Source organism: Carica papaya, chromosome 6 (genome assembly GCF_054855325.1).
Source record: "Carica papaya isolate Zhongbai chromosome 6, ASM5485532v1, whole genome shotgun sequence".
Taxonomy (NCBI): domain Eukaryota; kingdom Viridiplantae; phylum Streptophyta; class Magnoliopsida; order Brassicales; family Caricaceae; genus Carica; species Carica papaya.
The window spans coordinates 28,606,040-28,623,142 of NC_142314.1; the positions used below are offsets into that span (position 1 = coordinate 28,606,040).

The window sequence follows — 17,103 nt, forward strand, 5'->3', positions numbered from 1 at the left end:
TGTTTTATTCTAATAAGCATGCTAAGGAATTTAATCAGATTTAAGTCAATATATGGGACTCTGACATGATCAAACCCCTTTGAAATAAATAATAAAACATTCAAAAAATAAAATAAAATCAACATATTGAGCCTTTGACCAAATTCCATCGACGACGGCAAAATTCAATCGGAAGGTAAATTTCAACGCGGCAAACTACACTTTTTAGAGTCATGAGATACCCCGAGACAAAATTAATCATATACTAAAAGCTTTTGACCAAGTTTTAGCATTGCAATTCAACTAATTTTCACTTCACACGGTACGACGACTGAAATCTGTTCTCAAGTCAGAAATTCTCCCGTCCGCGGTATAAAGGCAGAAAATAGTCATGCCAATTTTTAGAGTTCTCGTTTTCTTCAATCCTACTTATTATTGGCAACACTATTAACCCCAAAAATATAAATAAAATCCTTAAACAAATGACATTTTTAATGGTACCAATCATCAGAAGGTCATCAAACATTTAAACTGTTACATTTAATCAATCTACTTCCTAACCATCACCTACCCGTCAATTGAGACAACGTTCACCCCCTGCCGCTATATACATTCTTGACCAACCTACTTAGTGATTTTCAAAAATTCCTCTGTACGACAGTCTGATCCAAATGAAGATAACAGTTCCAGTTAAGAGGTCGAAAGTGCATTTTATACCATGTAGATATAACAATTCAAAACCGAACTTACAAAAGAAAAAGTAGCTGGATTTCAAGGTTGATTATACATAAGAATTCTGCAAAGGGTACACAAATATGCTGTCATAATACATATTGCACAATGTGCACTATAAGAAAAACAATTTCTACCACAATTTTAAAAAACAAAAACAAAAGCTACCGGCCAAGACATCCTCCACAAGTACTGGAGTTTAATGCTGAGTCAAGCTAAGCTAGCAGCCTACCACTATCTCAACTGCCACCCTTGAACTTGGCTTCATAATCGCGGGGTTGCTGCAAGAAAAATAAAAAATTACATGAGAAACAGGATTCTCAGAGAACACAGGAATGGCACAGCACACATCAAGGGTTAGGAATAACGTTTGAAGCATAGTTATGGCCACTAAGTAAACACCGGAAAACAGTCAAGACAACCATCTCAGCCAGGACGAATCTCGGGCTAAATGAGCAAATTCTTACTTTTTCCATAATTCGTTGTTTTTCATTATTCACGTAACTTTTACTTCATTATTTGTACTCTTTAATTCTTTTACTCTAATTCATTTTTTTTTACTTCATTTAATTAGACAATAGATTTTCATGTACTTTTTATATACAATAGATTTTTATAGGCTTGTATAAATTTATTATACAAAAAATTACAATAGTGGTAACCAAGATGATACACCACAACATACTGTTACCAGCACAACCACTGTGGGGAGAGATGGAGAGATGCTAGCCAATAAAGTACTGAAAACCCGGTTTGAGTACTTAACCTCTATATTTTGAAACAAAAGTCTCTTATTGTATCCATTCATAAAGCTATGGTTACTTAAAATCAAAAGAATTAGTTCAGAAAATTCAAATAACAACATAGTTGATGCCATTGCAGATACCTTGGATGAGTTTAAGAATCTTTTACGAAACTAAAATCCATGGACATTCTTGTAGAAAGACAGTAGAAATACTGAAGCATATCATATAATCAATTAATGCATTATTGTAGCATACATCCATACAACAAGATAATAGGAAAATATGGCCAAGGAAAAGATATTACCAGAAATATGGCTGAGATCGACCTACGTGCAAACCATCTCATATGCATTGCACGTTGAGCAGCCGCAGATGCTTCCACAGACTCAAACCGTAAATACACATATCCAGCACTATTTCTGTGGCAAATATTAGGAAAAAGAAAAGCCTTAGAAAGAAAAGAATAGAATATTGTTTGAGACTTAAAAGAATAATGACATTTTGATCAATATCCTCATATGAGCAGAATGCAGAGTCAACGCTTCAATGTTAATAGAATAAACTACTCCCTACTGGAGCGCAGAAAAAGGACCATGGGCACAAGTCATATAATATAGTTATGCAGAAGAGGGTTACTCTTAGAAGAGACTTGAACCTGCATGAAATAGTAGATCTCAACACTTGAGACTGCACTTTTGTGCTACATAGCCCAAACAGAAAATTGAAAGAATTCCATAAGTTATTCCCAAACAATTCTAGAATAACACATTTATCTCAATCGAAGAGAATAAATGGTTCACCTTGACACCAAAAATTTTGAAGGAACGAAAGGTTAAGACATTGCGAAAAACCTTTTTGAATGAAGAAATGACATTTTCACTATGATTTTTCAACTTTCAAAAAATGATAGTTTTTTTAATATAATATGAGAGAGTGAAAAGTTGTTCTTAAACTCACTCCTTATTTTAACTGTAATTCCCCAAATCCTTTTTCAACAATAACATGTGTTTACATATAAATAAATATGAATCTAGAAAATGAAAAATACAAATAGTTACATATAACCAAACTAAGCAATCAGCAAAATGAAAATATCTAGTGGGTGTTTGGTTTGGCTTTTTGAGTCAAACAAGCTAATAAGCTAGCTTACCCCAGAAAAAACCCAAACAAATGTCTGTCATACTCTAATTACATATAAGCCAAGGCTTATAAGTCCAAAACTTTAAGCCACTAGGTCTCCTTAATCTCACCACTTATAAGCTAGGGTGTCAAAAGCCTATTTTAGCAGTTTTCATTTGGATAATGTTTTTAGTAGGGTGTCAATACCCCACTGTTATAATGTTTTTAGACCCCTTATCTGAAATTACAAACATAATTAGTAGTTACACTTGCACTATTTGTTGACATTTATTATCATCTTCAGTCAGGAACAGGGGCAGCACTCCTTGCCTTGCCGCATTCTTGAACCCAATGATTGTAATTATATAAATAGATAATTTTAGTATTCATGCACAATATTGTATGTAAATTATTTTTATATTTTTAACTTACCAATTTATTCCATACTTAACAAAGAGATTAACGTTAACCTCTCATTCTCACATTTATTAGTCTCATTATCGCAGCCTCTCATCTCCTCTATCAATCTCTCACTGAAAAACTATTATCTCCATTGCTGTCATTATCATTCTAGCAGTCCATACAACAAATCCTCCCATCAAATGCCAAATACCCACCAGCTCTGTATTGATACTTTTGTCTTTCCAACAAAAGCTGCTTCTTGTTTCTGTCAATGAGTTGTTTAGCATTTGTAAATGTTCTGGGTTAAAAAGAAGTCCTCTCTAGGTTCCTTAACAGCAAAGATCATTGTTTATTGCATTGTTTTATGAAGTATTCTTGAGTTGTCTGGTTTAAGTCTCCTGGCAGGGTAGATTTCATTTTTTCTAGACTTGAAATTGTCTGATTTGTCTTCTGTACTCTGGGATTTCTTGTTTCAGCTCTTCTCAAGCTAAGCTCTCATTTCAGGTTGGGCTGCTCAATCAATTATCAAACTCACAAGTCTTGAAATTTTCCTCTTGTTAGTTTTTAAAGCCTTATTTTGGTGGGTTAATGTTTCATGGCTTCAATAGTCATATCCTGTAATGAGTTCGGATTCTATCCATCGTAGTATAAATTTCAGTTTACACTTGAACAAAAAGAGAAAGCTACAAGTTTATATGGGCTAAAAGGTTTTTTATGATGTTTAGGTTAGGGAGAAAACAACATTTACTCAGCAGGGAATCCTCATCTCCCACGAGAATAGAGATAAGGCCAGGGAAAATCCCAATCAGGAATTCAGGGTCAAGGAGGAGGGAGGAAGGACAAGGTCGGGGCAAGGAGTATTGTCCCTGGTCCATGTGGACATTGGTTACATGCTTGCTGACCCTTATTAGATAGACATAAACTTCTTGACCGAGCTAAATATTTTTTATCAAAGGTATATCAAGGGTCATTAAGTCAAATGAGATGCAACAACTCCATCATTAGAGGCATTTTTGTTGATCAATTTCTTAAACACTCGTGAAAATGTGAAACTTGAAGTTGCTTAGGGCATATGCAAGTTAAATAGGGTAACTACAGAAGATATTCCTACTTTTGATAAAAATGAAAAAGGGCCTGAGTTGAGTATTTTTAACTTCTAAAATGTTACCTAACAAGCCATCACATATCAAGGATATATTAATTCTTAAAAGGATTGCAAGACCTGGACTATATCATATGTCAAGCCCTTTTTGTTATTGTTATCCATTTTAAGGATTCTAACAATATTAGGAAGCGAATGCACCCTATATAAACATGGGTGAATCATCACAATCTGACAAACTGCTTAAAATATAAATTGTCAATATTCTCTCATTCAATGGAGTGCCTAGCACCCTATGGGAGTGGCTGCATCAACCTTGCAAGAAGATACTACACGATTACTAAGTCAAAATCCAAATGTATGCATCACAATAAGTCACTTAATAGTCAAAGTGCATGGATCCAGGGCAGATATAGCATTAGAAAAGCCACATACAAGACCAGTTCACGCAAGAGATATAGAAATTGCCTCAATTGCAAAAGCTGCCAGCATACTTACTTGTCTACATATATATGTTTTACACGGCCATACTTTGAACATTCTTCTTCCACATCCTCTTTAATGTCAAGGTCAAAATCTGGTTCCGTCTGAAATATAACTCAAAAACTTCAATACTATATGGCAAATTCACATCAGATCCAAACACAATAAGGAAAGAAATAGTACATAAAAAAAATAAGTCACACACCTCAGTGGCAGGATCAAACATATTCTTCAACAGTAGACACTCACTAGGCTGTCCAACAGGTTCTGAGGCTGGACCAGGGATAATGGATGTAGGAAGCATTGGTGCAGGAAATGCAGCTTGTCCATTAATAGGCAAGCTCATGGCTGGTTGATTTACAGCTGACCCATTAAGCACTGGCGCTCCAAGGGAGCCAGCAATGCTGCTCGAAAAGTAACTCAACTTAAATTTATGATATTGTAATCAATTTAATTCTTAAGAAACACAGGATCACATACAAACCTCGTGGCAAAACCCGAACGATCCAGCTTTGCCATAAGCAGTGCTCTTGATTGAGCATTTAAAGACTGCATGATGACAAACAAACTATAATCAGCCCAGATGTAAATAATGATGAAACTTGACAGCAGCAAGAAGATAAGTTTCCTGAGAGAGTAATTTAAGTTTCTAAAGCACAATCTACATCAAATTCATTTTAACATTAAAGTCGTCAGATGGAAAAGGAGAAAGGGAGATGGTAGGAGACTTCCCTTGGATTTTCTTTTAAAAAAAAAAAAATAGGACGAGGATGGAGAGAAAAGTAAGTCAACAGAAAGTGTAGTATTTTTACGTAGTAAATTGCTGTATGCAAAAGCTTTTTACGTAGCTTTTATGGAGAGAAAAAGTAAGAGAGAGAAAGGGCACTGAAACAGAGTGCAACCCTGCAAACGCCTCTATTTCAGTGCTTAGTTGATTTGTGAAGGAGGCAATGAATGAAAAGGTCTGCACTTTTCATTTATATTTGCATGGCTTAAATAAGCCAGTTTACAACCATAAATCCCATTTTCTTGTGCAAGTGATACGCTTGCAATTGAGTTCAAATCCTACCCTATCCGATTACAAATAAATTCAAAGTTGAAATTTAAAATTCAAATTCAAGCTAATAAGAATAAATTTTAACTGATTCTTAATAATCTAACACTCTTCCTTAAGAATCAGTCCATACAATTCCTAACTTCTCTCTCATATTTTCAAACTTCCCTTTTCCAAGCGGCTTTGTCAGAATATCCGCAAGTTGCTCATCAGATGAGCAATGTGTAAATTTGATTTCTCCACTCTTTTTAGCATCTCTAATTGCATGGAACTTTATATTAATGTGTTTGGTTCGACCATGCATCACTAGGTTCTTAGCGATTGTTATGACCGACTTATTATCCACCTGAATTTAGGTTGGAAGAGACACATCAAGCTTCAGGTCCCGCATTACTTTCTTTAGCCATACCGCCTGATTTGCAGCACCTGCAGCAGTAATATACTCAGCTTCAGCTGTAGATTGTGCAACCACTACTTGCTTTTTAGATGCCCAGGAAAAAGCACCAAAGCCAAACGAAAATAGATAGCCATAAGTGCTGCGTGCATCATCGAGACTCTCTGCCTAGTTGCTATCAGTATACCCGAGCAGCCTTCCTTCTCCCTTTGCCTTGTATAAAATTCCATAATTTTGGGTACCCTTTAGATACCTCAATACATGCTTTGCTGCTGCCATGTAAGATTATTTTGGAGATAACATAAACTGTGACAGCAAACTCACAGCAAATAACATATCCGGCCTTGAAATTGTGAGATACAGCAAGCTCCCAATTAAGCTCTTGTACCTTCTCTCATCCACATTATCACCTATTTCATCTTTAGTTAACTTCAGGTTTGGAATTAACGGAATAGATACAGCTTTACACTCCATCAAATTAAATCTTTTAAGGATTTCACGTGCATACTTTGCTTGTGACAGAAAAATCCCGTTCTGAGCTTGCTTTATTTCCATCCCCACGAAGTATGTTACTTCACCTAGGTTGGACATCTCAAACATCTCCTCAAGCTGTCCTTTGAATTCTTCGATTTTGCATCGATCGTTTCCTGTCACCAGTATATCATCCACATAAATGGCAGTGATCGGCCTCCTGTTATTTTCATCGTGTTTTGCATATAGGTTGCTTCTGCCTTACTCTTTTTAAATCCACAACACAGTAGGTATTCGTCCAGCTTCTGGTACCAAGCTCGTAGAGCTTGCTTAAGGCCATACAAAGCCTTATGTAGTAGATAAACGTGGTCCTCTTTTCCTTCAACTGTGAATTTTTCCGATTGATCAACATAAATCTCTTCTTGGAGATCATCGTTTAGGAAGGCAGACTTGACGTCCGAGTGCATAACCTGCCACTGGGAATGCGCTGCTACTGCCAGTATCATTCTGATGGTTTTGTGTCCTGCAACTGGAGCGAAGGTGTCCCCAAAGTCAATTCCTGCAGTCTGAGCATATCCCTTCACCACCAGCCTAGCTTTGTACCGATTTACAAAGTCATCGGAGTTCAACTTGAGTCTGTAAATCCACTTGACACCAATTATCTTCTTGCCTTCAGACTTAGGGACCAAAGTCCAGGTTTTGTTCTTTGTGATCATAGCAATTTCCTCCGTCATAGCATCCTTCCAAGAGGAATATGTGACTGTCTCTTAAAAGGTTGCAGGTTCTTTGAAGGTAAAATTGCATGATTGCTATATCTCAGAGAAACTTCTCATCCTAACTCCATTAGCACTTCCATCATTTCCAACTTCCTCATCATTTTCCAACTCAGAGAGGGAATGGAATAGGTACAGGTTCATCTCCTCCTGTCACCAGTTTTCCTACCTCATCACGTTCTATTTTTTCTTCTGCCCAATTCCAGTGTGAGCCTTCATCTATCACAACATCTCTCCTAATCATAAGTTTTCTGGAGCTCAGCATATACACCTGGTACCCATTTGTCTCTGTACTATAGCCTAGAAAAATTACAGGCTCTCCCTTGTCATCTAACTTTCTTCTTCTTTCATCAGGAACTAGGCTGTAGCAAATAGAGCCAAAGATCCTGATGAGAGTAGTCCAGGGCTTCTTGCCATGCCAAGCTTCAAATGGCGTAATCTTCTCCAAGGCTTGAGTGGGCAGCTGATTAAGCAAGTAAACAGATGTGTTTACTGCTTCAGCCCATAACTGCTTGGGCAAGTATTTGTCATTCATCAGACATCTTCCCATTTCCACCACAGTTCTGTTCTTCCTTTCTGCAACACCATTTTGCTACGGTGAGTAGGGGGCAGCAAGTTGCCTTTTGATCCCTTGAGAGGTATAAAAATCTCTGAATTCCTGTGAATTATACTCAAGGGCATTATCAGCTCTTAGCATTTTAAGCGAACACCCACTTTCCCTTTCTGCAATCGATTTGAACTCCTTAAACTTACTAAGCACTTCAACTTTGTTTTTGACTTCAACTTTGTTTTTGAGGAAGTAGACCCAGGCCATCCGAGACTGATCATCAATAAAAAGGGAGAAATACCTGCTCCCATTCAAGGAATCTTGGCTCATTAGCCCACAGATATCAGAGTGAACAAGTTGAAGCTTTTCTGTTGCTCATGTGCTAGCTTGCGCAGGGAATGTTGTTCTGTGCATCTTGCTCATTTGACATACACTACAGACAATATTGGTTTCACTAAGTGTAGGGGGATTGAGACTCAGGTTCTCAATTTGCAACTTCTTCAAGCCAGACATGTGATAATGTCCAAACCTTCTATGCCAAATTTCTTCGTCATTTACATTAGCATAACAGGCCATGTGTGCTGGCTTCTTCATGTACAGCAGGTAATTCTGATTAATCTTTGGTGCTGTCTCGATCTGTTTCCCACCAGAATCATAAATCCTGCAACATTTGCTCTCAAAAAGAACCTTATACCCATTATTTGTCATCTGATTCACACTTAACAAATTTTGTTTTAATGTAGGTACAAAAAATACATTTGTAATATACCGTGTACCTAGATGGGTATTTACAAAGACAGTGCCCTTACCTTCTACATTCTCAAACTTGCCATTTCCCAACCTCACTTTAACTTTCAGAGCTTTATTTAAGTAGGTAAACATGGACTTGTTCTTGCACATGTGGGATGTGCATCCACTATCAACAATCCATTTTGTGTCATCCTCATCCATAACTTCATTTGAGGCCACATACAAATTTGTTGAAAGCTTAACCAGTTGCTTCGATGATGTTTGCTTGCTGAGTTTCTCCTTTAGGTTGGCCTTGCTTCTGTTTCAACCTACATTCTTGTCCTTGTACCAACAATTCTTTACTAGATGGTTGGTCAAGGTGCAAATTTTACAAGGAGGAAATTTTGATTGCTTACCACGGTTTTGGTCTCCAGATTGCTTCTCAATTGAGCTCTTCTCTCCAATCTGCTTTCCTTTGTTCTCAATTCCTGCTTTGGCTTTTATGAACAAGGCTCCTTCTGTGTAATTAGTTTCCCTTATGTTGGCTCGCTGCTCCTGCGACTCCAGCTTATTAATAAGCTCAGCTGCAGTGATGGTATCAGTATCATTCAGCTCCTACAACACAGAGATTTTGGACTCAAACTGAGCTGGTAAACTAATTATAATCTGTTCTACCACCCGTGAGTCAAGAAAGTTCTCTCCCAGCAGCCTTATTTTGTTCACAACATCCATCAACTTAGACGCGTACTGTCTCACCATCTCAACTTCTCTCATCCGTAACATCACAAACTCTGCTTTTAGTTTCAGTAGCTTCGTTCTCCTGCTTCTGGTACCACCTTCAAATTCTTCTCTGATTTTGTCCCAAGCCAGCTTGGGAGTTTTGTAGGGCATGATCCTACTGAAAACCGTGTCTGAGATAGCTGAGTGAATGCAAGCAAGTGCAAGAGGTTTCTTCATAAGTTCCTCTTCATGCTTTTTGATCTAAGTTAGGGACATAGTGTCCCGTAATGGAGGTGGCTCAGTGTCGTTGAGAACAACATCCCAGAGATTCAGAGATTGCAAATGAATCTCCATTTTCAGTGCCCAAACATGGTAATTTTCACCATTGAAGTGTGGAGGTGCAGATGAACCAGAACAGGTTAACATTTTTGTAACGGATTTTGGGATTTTTGGATTTGGTGGGTAAGTTGTACTCTTCTCACACATCTCTCAAGACAAGTAGCTCTGATACCATGTAGTATTTTTAGGTAGTAAATTGCTATATGCAAAAGCTTTTTACGTAGCTTTTGTAGAGAGAGAAAGTAAGCGAGAGAGAGGGCACCGAAATAGAGTGCAACCCTACAAACGCCTCTATTTCGGTGCTTAGTTGATTTGAGAAGGAGGCAATGAATGAAAAGGTGTGCACTTTTCATTTATATTTGCATGGCTTAAATAAGCCAGTTTACAACCATAAATCCCATTTTCTCGTGCAAGTGATGGGCTTGCAATTGAGTTCAAATCCTACCCTATCCGATTACAATTAAATTCAAAACTGAAATTTAAAATTCAAATTCAAGCTGTTAAGAATAAATTTTAACTGATTCTTAATAATCTAACAGAAAGAACTTATCTTGCACAATCAGATATTCACTTCTCACGATAGATATGCTGACTGACATTTACATTTTTAAGAACTTGTTTCAATATCCCCCAACATCCTGGTATTTGCTAATTCATTATATTTCCAATCATTATATCATACACCCCAAAAAAATTTAAGGATTCTTCTGCCTCCAGCCCTCAATCTTACACATTCTAACAAGATTAGTAATTTGGATAACATTAAAAGCTATTTACAACAGCAACATTCTGTTTAAGAATGTCAGAAGCTAATTTTGACAGTCTCAAGGATACATGGCTCCAACCTCTAGGCTTTTATAAGGGCCGTCCTCTCTATTCTTGTGAGCATCTGGGAACCTATGATATTTTGTTAGATACGTGAATACATTTTCCTCACGGATTTGCACCCTTTGGTGCCTGTGAAAAGATATTTTTATTTCGAAAAGAAAATCTGTTTAAGAATATTGATGTTGCATGAACTCGTCACTGCCACCATAAGTACCCATTCTCCCAAACTGCATATTTTGCCATTAGCCACATGGCAAAAAATATCTTTGGGCCTTGGTAAGAAATTCATATTTAAATAAAAAAAATGAAGCTACTCTGCCTTCTACTATTGCTGTCCCACAAATACTGAAGTTGCAAAACTTCTTCAGTTCAGAACCAAGCAATCGCTCAAATTTTATTGCAAATCAAATTTCATCAAAAGCAAAGTTAACCAGCACTTTCAGAGAGGTCTATCTACAGCATATTCCAAATATACCAAAAGCTGAAGTAAAAAAGTCATCTAGGCAATTATTTGCCGTATCTCCAGAGTGATTCAACTTCCCATCATGCAAATTGTTATCATTTAATCGAAGCACAAGTATTGCCAAGGAAATAGGGATTATGCTGACTAATGTTATGGAAATAATTAAAGTTTCCCGATCTGCTGCTTGTATTGTGATGTACTGGTAACAGTTAAAAGTAAACAAATTCCATTGACATATAATAAGCTTGTAAAATTCTGCAAAAACTCAAAATATGGAATACATCAAAACGATACTCTTAACTCACCAAGCCACCCCCGTCATCGTCATCAAAATCTGCAGACTTTGCTGCAGTATCTTGTGCCCCAACATGATCTGTAACAGATGACACCTACACAGGCACAAACATATTTAATTCAGAAAAGTGATTAATTAATTCCTAAAACAAGGTCGTCAATTAAAAATGCATTATATTCTATAACTAAGCTCAACATAGCCATTATCTACCTTGATGGTTCGACCAGCAATCTCCAGCTTTCCATTTAAAGCACTTTGTGCTGCTTTCGCGTGTTCAAGCTGTGCAAACTGCGAAGGAAGGGGGAAAAGATATAAATAACAAATTAACAAGATTTTTAAACCACCAACTGTAGGTTATAACAGACCTGGACAAACCCAAAACCTTTACACTGTCCTGTCTCGAGGTCAAGAGGCAGTTGAACAAGCTCCACGTGACCAAATGGCTCAAAAATCTGAGCACGAAAAAAGTGTTAAAGATTTTATGATCCATATGCTCAGAAATCATCAATGTCTATATGAAATAATAACAGAAAAAACAAACATGGAGAAAGATAACATGCATAATCAAAACATTACTTTCTTCTTATTTACTTCTCATTTCTTTCTTCTCTCCTTCTCAAGACTTGGAGAGTTTCTTTTTCCTTTTACCAGTATTTGAGCTCAGGACAAACCCAAACACATAGAGGATAAATGCTGTGAGATGACTCAATTGGTTTATTACATTATATTAATGTAATAATGTAACAAACCTGCATACTTGCTTCTAACATCTAACTCTATGTTTGATTTGGTAAGCAAATCTTGGAAGTACAGAAAAACTTTCCAAGGTCAGTCCTCCTAATTTACAAAGTTGAAAAGACACAACTATCCACAGGGTTACAAAGAATCCAAGCCTTAAAAAAAGAATTTGCATTCAAGTTAAACCAAATGAAAAGTTTAGCCATTGTTTGGAACAAAATATAATGAAGCTTATTTCATTTCTAAATAAATTGAATAAGAAATTTACTTGCAAGCAAACTGGTATGTCTGAAACGAATAATTTCTAAATAAATATTTTGTGGAATCGATTCATTTGCTATTTTCGAGGATACCTGAATAATGATATAGAGATCATTTCAAATGTTTCCCTCCATATTCTTAGTTCGTTCTAAAGCCTATCAAAATTGATAAAATTTGAAATGTGCTTTGTTCATTTCTAGTCAAAAGTCATTTTCATTTGAAAGAATACAAAACATAAATGTCAGAATTTTCTAAATGAATTTCAGAAAAAGAAAAGTTTGCGGAACTCATTGGTCCTAAATATGATGCCAGTCACATTACCTGTCTAAGTTGAATTTCTGTCATGTTGAAATGTAGATTCCCAACATAGAGTTTTCTATCAACAGCTCCATATGGTCCAGCAGCACCTGCCCCAGCAGTGGTATTAGATTGAACTAGATTCTTTTCAGCTTCAGAAGGTTTAACCATTACAGGTTGTCCAAGCAGCAGTTGGCCAGACAGAGCTATTGCCATTGGAACAGACATAACATCATAAAATTCAATATACCTGCAATTGAAGAAGATCACATAATTAGATTTTCAGAACATGTCATGCAAAATAACCATCATACACTTACAAAGTACGTAGCAAGACATGTACGAAACAAAAACTCTAGTGCAGAGAGCTCAAGTTGACTTTCTTTGGTGGATCTGATAACTAATGTAATAGAAGATGTTAGATCATAATAATAAAAAACAAAAAAAATATATAGGATGTGGATGAATAATGGACAGAAAGATGATCAACGAGATACTATAGGAGCTGAAATTTTGAGTGTTGGCAACAAAAATTACTATGGCACACAAATGGTTGAGAAAAGAACCTAGTCAAAGCTCAGTCATCTCTACAATTCATCAAGATCAGAACATATAAAATTAGCACCCAAAACCTTAACAGAAGAAACTAAAAGCACTAAGAATGTCAAATATGACGTCTTCCATATACACCCCATCCTTACAACAGATAGGAGGATATGAAGGGGAGGGGAAAGAAAAACAGAAGGGCTATACTTATTCGTCTGAAGAAAAAGTTGCTATGAAGAAGAAACCAGACAGAGGAAATGAGGTATGAGCAGAGTGGCTAAAGCACTCTGGTTCACCTGTGTGGGTGATAGTTCAAACCCCACCAAGCTCCTAATGGGTTAATAAAATCTTATTCTCTCAAAAAGAATAAATCTGATAAAAGCAGGAGCCTGTATTAAATGAAGAACCAGAATAAGATGCACACGCTTAAAGACTGTCACCTTAAAAGATCACAGCAGAAGAAACATGGGAAAAGGAAAAATAACCAGGATTATGTCATCTACCTTGAGTACGCAGCATGAATTGATTAAACATGAGTGCAAGGTATTCCCATCATCCCTCATCATTATCGCATTGCTAGTGAATTTAAGAATACAGTTAAACTTAATTCTTGAAATCAAATATGCTAACAGTTACTTTATAGAGTACATGCATGTAACAGTAATATTATTATTTAATAAAAGATGCATACCCAACTCCTTTTGATCGTCTTGAATTCCTGTCCATAATCAATCGCACATCCCTCACCTGAAAATGGAACAAAGAAGATATTGTAAAATCAAACAGCAGAAAAGACAAAGCTTACTTGTAATTCAACATTTACGCATGTTCACCTAATGGGTTCGTTTGCAAGATTGTATCGTTAAGCCCATATCTACAGTTTTAACTCACCCCACATATATAGAATGTTGAGACACATGAAACTCATTTTTAGACTCGTAACTGAGGGCAGGAGCATATACTGCAACAGGAAGTAGAGTATCTCAATAATGTGCACTCATATCATTCCAAATCATCTAAAGGAACAATTGTAGTTATTTTTCGACAAGGGTGAAGAAATGAACCAAATCAGAGGCATAACACACCTATCAAAGCAGAGTTAAGATAATACTGCGATGAAGAAAAAGACTATCTCAATATCATTACACAATAATGCCCATGTTACACAAACTCTTCCAGACTCTTCGACAAATGGACCATCTACCAAAAAATAAATGAACTGAAACTCGAATTCCATATCCCACACTTTTCCCACGTCCAGGTAACATAGTGTAATGCATTATAAACTTAGAAATCCCAATGCTCTAACATTGTACATGGTATGACCAAATGAAATTGCACTAACCTTGCCCGCTTTAGAGAAGAATTCATAAACATCTCTCTCGGTCGCCTTTAGAGGCATCTGTCATTGAAAAATGAGAAGTAAATAAAAACAATTAGTAGAATGCAACATATAGCGTATCTGTTTGCAAGAGAGCAAACACACATCATATGCCTGAATGCCCAACATAAAATTAGAAATCTATAAACCATTCATGATTCACCTGGTAAGCAAAAACAGTTCTCTGGTCCCTCTCAGGATCAGCTTCAGGCTCCACTGTTTCTTTCTTGTCCTTAAATCGCCTGCCACCAAAAAAGGCTTCCAATTAACAAAGATACGCAGATCCTCATAGCATTTAAACTTTAAATCAAACGTAAAAAGATTTCCATATAGAACCTGAACCATTGCTCGCAAGTTACCACGTCAAATTACAAGCTGTGACAGATGATACAAGACTACAAAATTTAAAAAAAAAAAAAAAGGTTGCTACCAGGAAATAAGTTCTCAATAATGGAAAAGCAAAGAGAACAATGGCCTAATGCCAGACACAGATGACACGAAGGATAGAGGAGCCATAAGTTATAAAGAAAATGTGTCAACTAACTTCTAATTCTGAGTTAATAGCCAAGTAATACTAGTAAACATCAAAAGAGCACACACCAATAAACAGGGTAGACCTAGATTCACACTTTTTTGTTGTCAAGTACGCCAATGCTAATGACGTAGAATTAGGTGGGGAATCTGCAGAATTTTTGTGGTAAAGTTCGTATGGTTACTAATAGTGTATTGCAGAATTTTACAGTTTCTACGAAAGAAATGTCAAACTAAAATAAGTGGAACCGTATCAACAAGCACTGATGAATCTCAAAATCCCAAAACAAACAGGGAAAATGTTCCAATTTTTACCTGCTTTCTCTCATCTCGATGTCACGCTCTCTCTCTTTCATTTCTCTCTCTCTCTCACGTTCCTTCTCTTCCCGTCTAGACCGACTGCTGCTTCTTCTCTCCCTCTCTCTCTCCCTCTCCCTCTCCCTCTCCCTTTCTCTCTCCTTATCTCTCCTTTCCTTCTCCCTCTCCTTCTCTCTATCCCTCTCCCTCTCCCTCCTATCCTTATCTTTCTCCTTATCCCTCTCCCTTCTGTCCCTCTCCTTCTCTCTCTCCCTGCTACTCCTTTCCCGATCCCTATCTCTATCCTTCTCCCTCTCAGATTCCCTATCTCTATCCTTGTCCCTATCCCTATCCCTCTCCCTTTCGCGGTCTTTCTCTCTGCTACTTCGATGACGATCCCTATCCCGATCCCTCCTCCCTCCATTCTCGTCCTCGTCACCCCTAGATTTCTTGCTCCTGCTTCGTTCGTCTTCCTCGTCTTCCTCTCTCTCCCCATCTCTCTTTCTGTAACTCCTTTCGCTCTTCTCGGTGGCACTCTCCTTCTTGTTCTTCTTCGAAGTGTCTCGATCTTCTTGCTCCTCCACAGCTTTCTCCAGATATTCGTACTCGTCGAATTCCATTTGTGTTTGCTACAAATTAGCGCGATTTCAGGGCTATCTCCTAATTGAATAACCTTGAAGTAGTTATCGAAGCTCTGGATTTGAAGGAGAAGTAGCTTGGGAAAATTCTACTTATTCTAGGGGCGAACAACCAAACCCTAGGATTCGTTTTTTCGGTGTGGGGTTTTGTTGGGGTTTCATCGAAAGCAGTTCTTTTTTTCTTTAAGCGATGGGCTTAGGGCTGAAACCCGGGATCATGACTCAGTTTTCTTACCCAAGAATATAAATTAAGTCTGCATAATTATGATAGTTGGGTGTGTTTCGCAGCTGATCGAGTTTAAAAGTATTATTAAAATAATTACTAAATAAAAATATTTTTAGTCATATTTATTTAAAAAGAATTGTACTTAAAAAAAAAAAACAGAACGTAAGTATTTAGTTAAAATAAGTATAAATTTACTAAAATTGTTATAAATACTGAATAACATAAAATATACTAAAATATAAATTTTATTTAAATAATTATTTATACAATAATATTAATACCTATATAAATAATATTATATATTATAATATATATACATAATTTTGCATATTATATATATAACATTTATATACTACATATATATCAATATATTTGTGCATATAATAAGTATATATAATACCAATTATATATTAGTGTTAATTAAAAATTTTCAATTTATTTATATAATGACCTTAAAAATAAAAATTAATACATTTTTTAATTTTAATTTTTTAATAACAATTATAACTATTTACGTAACAAAATAATAAGTAGTGGATAACAAATGATTAAAGAAAGCTGCTAGAAACATATGGAGGCAACCTATAAGCAATAACTGGTGGGTAACAAAAAGTGGTGGATGGTAGATGGAGACGAGTGACAGACAATAGAAGACGGCTAATGAAGATAGAAAGCGGCTATATGTGACCAATAAGTGGTAAAAAGTAATTAATAGGTTAAGGAATGACAAATGGTAGGTGATAGGCAACAAGTGACGGTTGCCGAAGGACAAGGGCCAGAGTTAGTAACGGATGGGCAACAAGCGACTGGTAAACAACAGCTAGTGGTAGAGGACACAAAGTTGGTAACAATGACCGATTGGCAGCATGGAATGACCAACTGATAAAGTGTGACAGGTGATTGGTAACAAAAGGTCGAACGACAAACAACTAGTAGTACAAAAGTGACTGAAAATAATCATTTTATCCTTACTTATTGAACATGTTTTTGTGACTATATTTAAAAATCATTT

The 17,103-nt window shown here is 36.5% G+C and overlaps 1 protein-coding gene across 1 annotated transcript; it reads right to left on the bottom strand.

Moving 5' to 3' along the window:
• Positions 1–669: 669 nt before the first annotated feature.
• On the bottom strand, positions 670–16,083 carry LOC110812892 (Splicing factor, CC1-like protein). The gene is made up of 13 exons (XM_022039782.2): positions 15,246–16,083; positions 14,563–14,641; positions 14,364–14,420; positions 13,710–13,765; positions 12,497–12,722; positions 11,542–11,628; positions 11,387–11,464; positions 11,187–11,270; positions 5,048–5,112; positions 4,769–4,967; positions 4,579–4,667; positions 1,762–1,876; positions 670–992 (listed from the first exon to the last, which is right to left on the bottom strand). Exons 1-13 carry the CDS (start codon positions 15,845–15,847, stop codon positions 951–953), a joined length of 1,779 nt encoding a protein of 592 aa, XP_021895474.2. The 5' UTR covers positions 15,848–16,083; the 3' UTR covers positions 670–950.
• Between the last annotated feature and the right edge of the window lie 1,020 nt (positions 16,084–17,103).

What these genes read in the sequence shown, in the direction of transcription:
- LOC110812892 (XM_022039782.2), bottom strand. Translation starts at nt 15,847, where the DNA reads ATGGAATTCGACGAGTACGAATATCTGGAGAAAGCTGTGGAGGAGCAA. An exon ending in CGTTCGGGTTTTGCCACGAG is followed by an intron (nt 4,968 to 5,047) that starts GTTTGTATGTGA and finishes CTTTTCGAGCAG; the next exon opens with CATTGCTGGCTCCCTTGGAG. An exon ending in AAACATATATATGTAGACAA is followed by an intron (nt 1,877 to 4,578) that starts GTAAGTATGCTG and finishes TATTTGCCACAG; the next exon opens with AAATAGTGCTGGATATGTGT.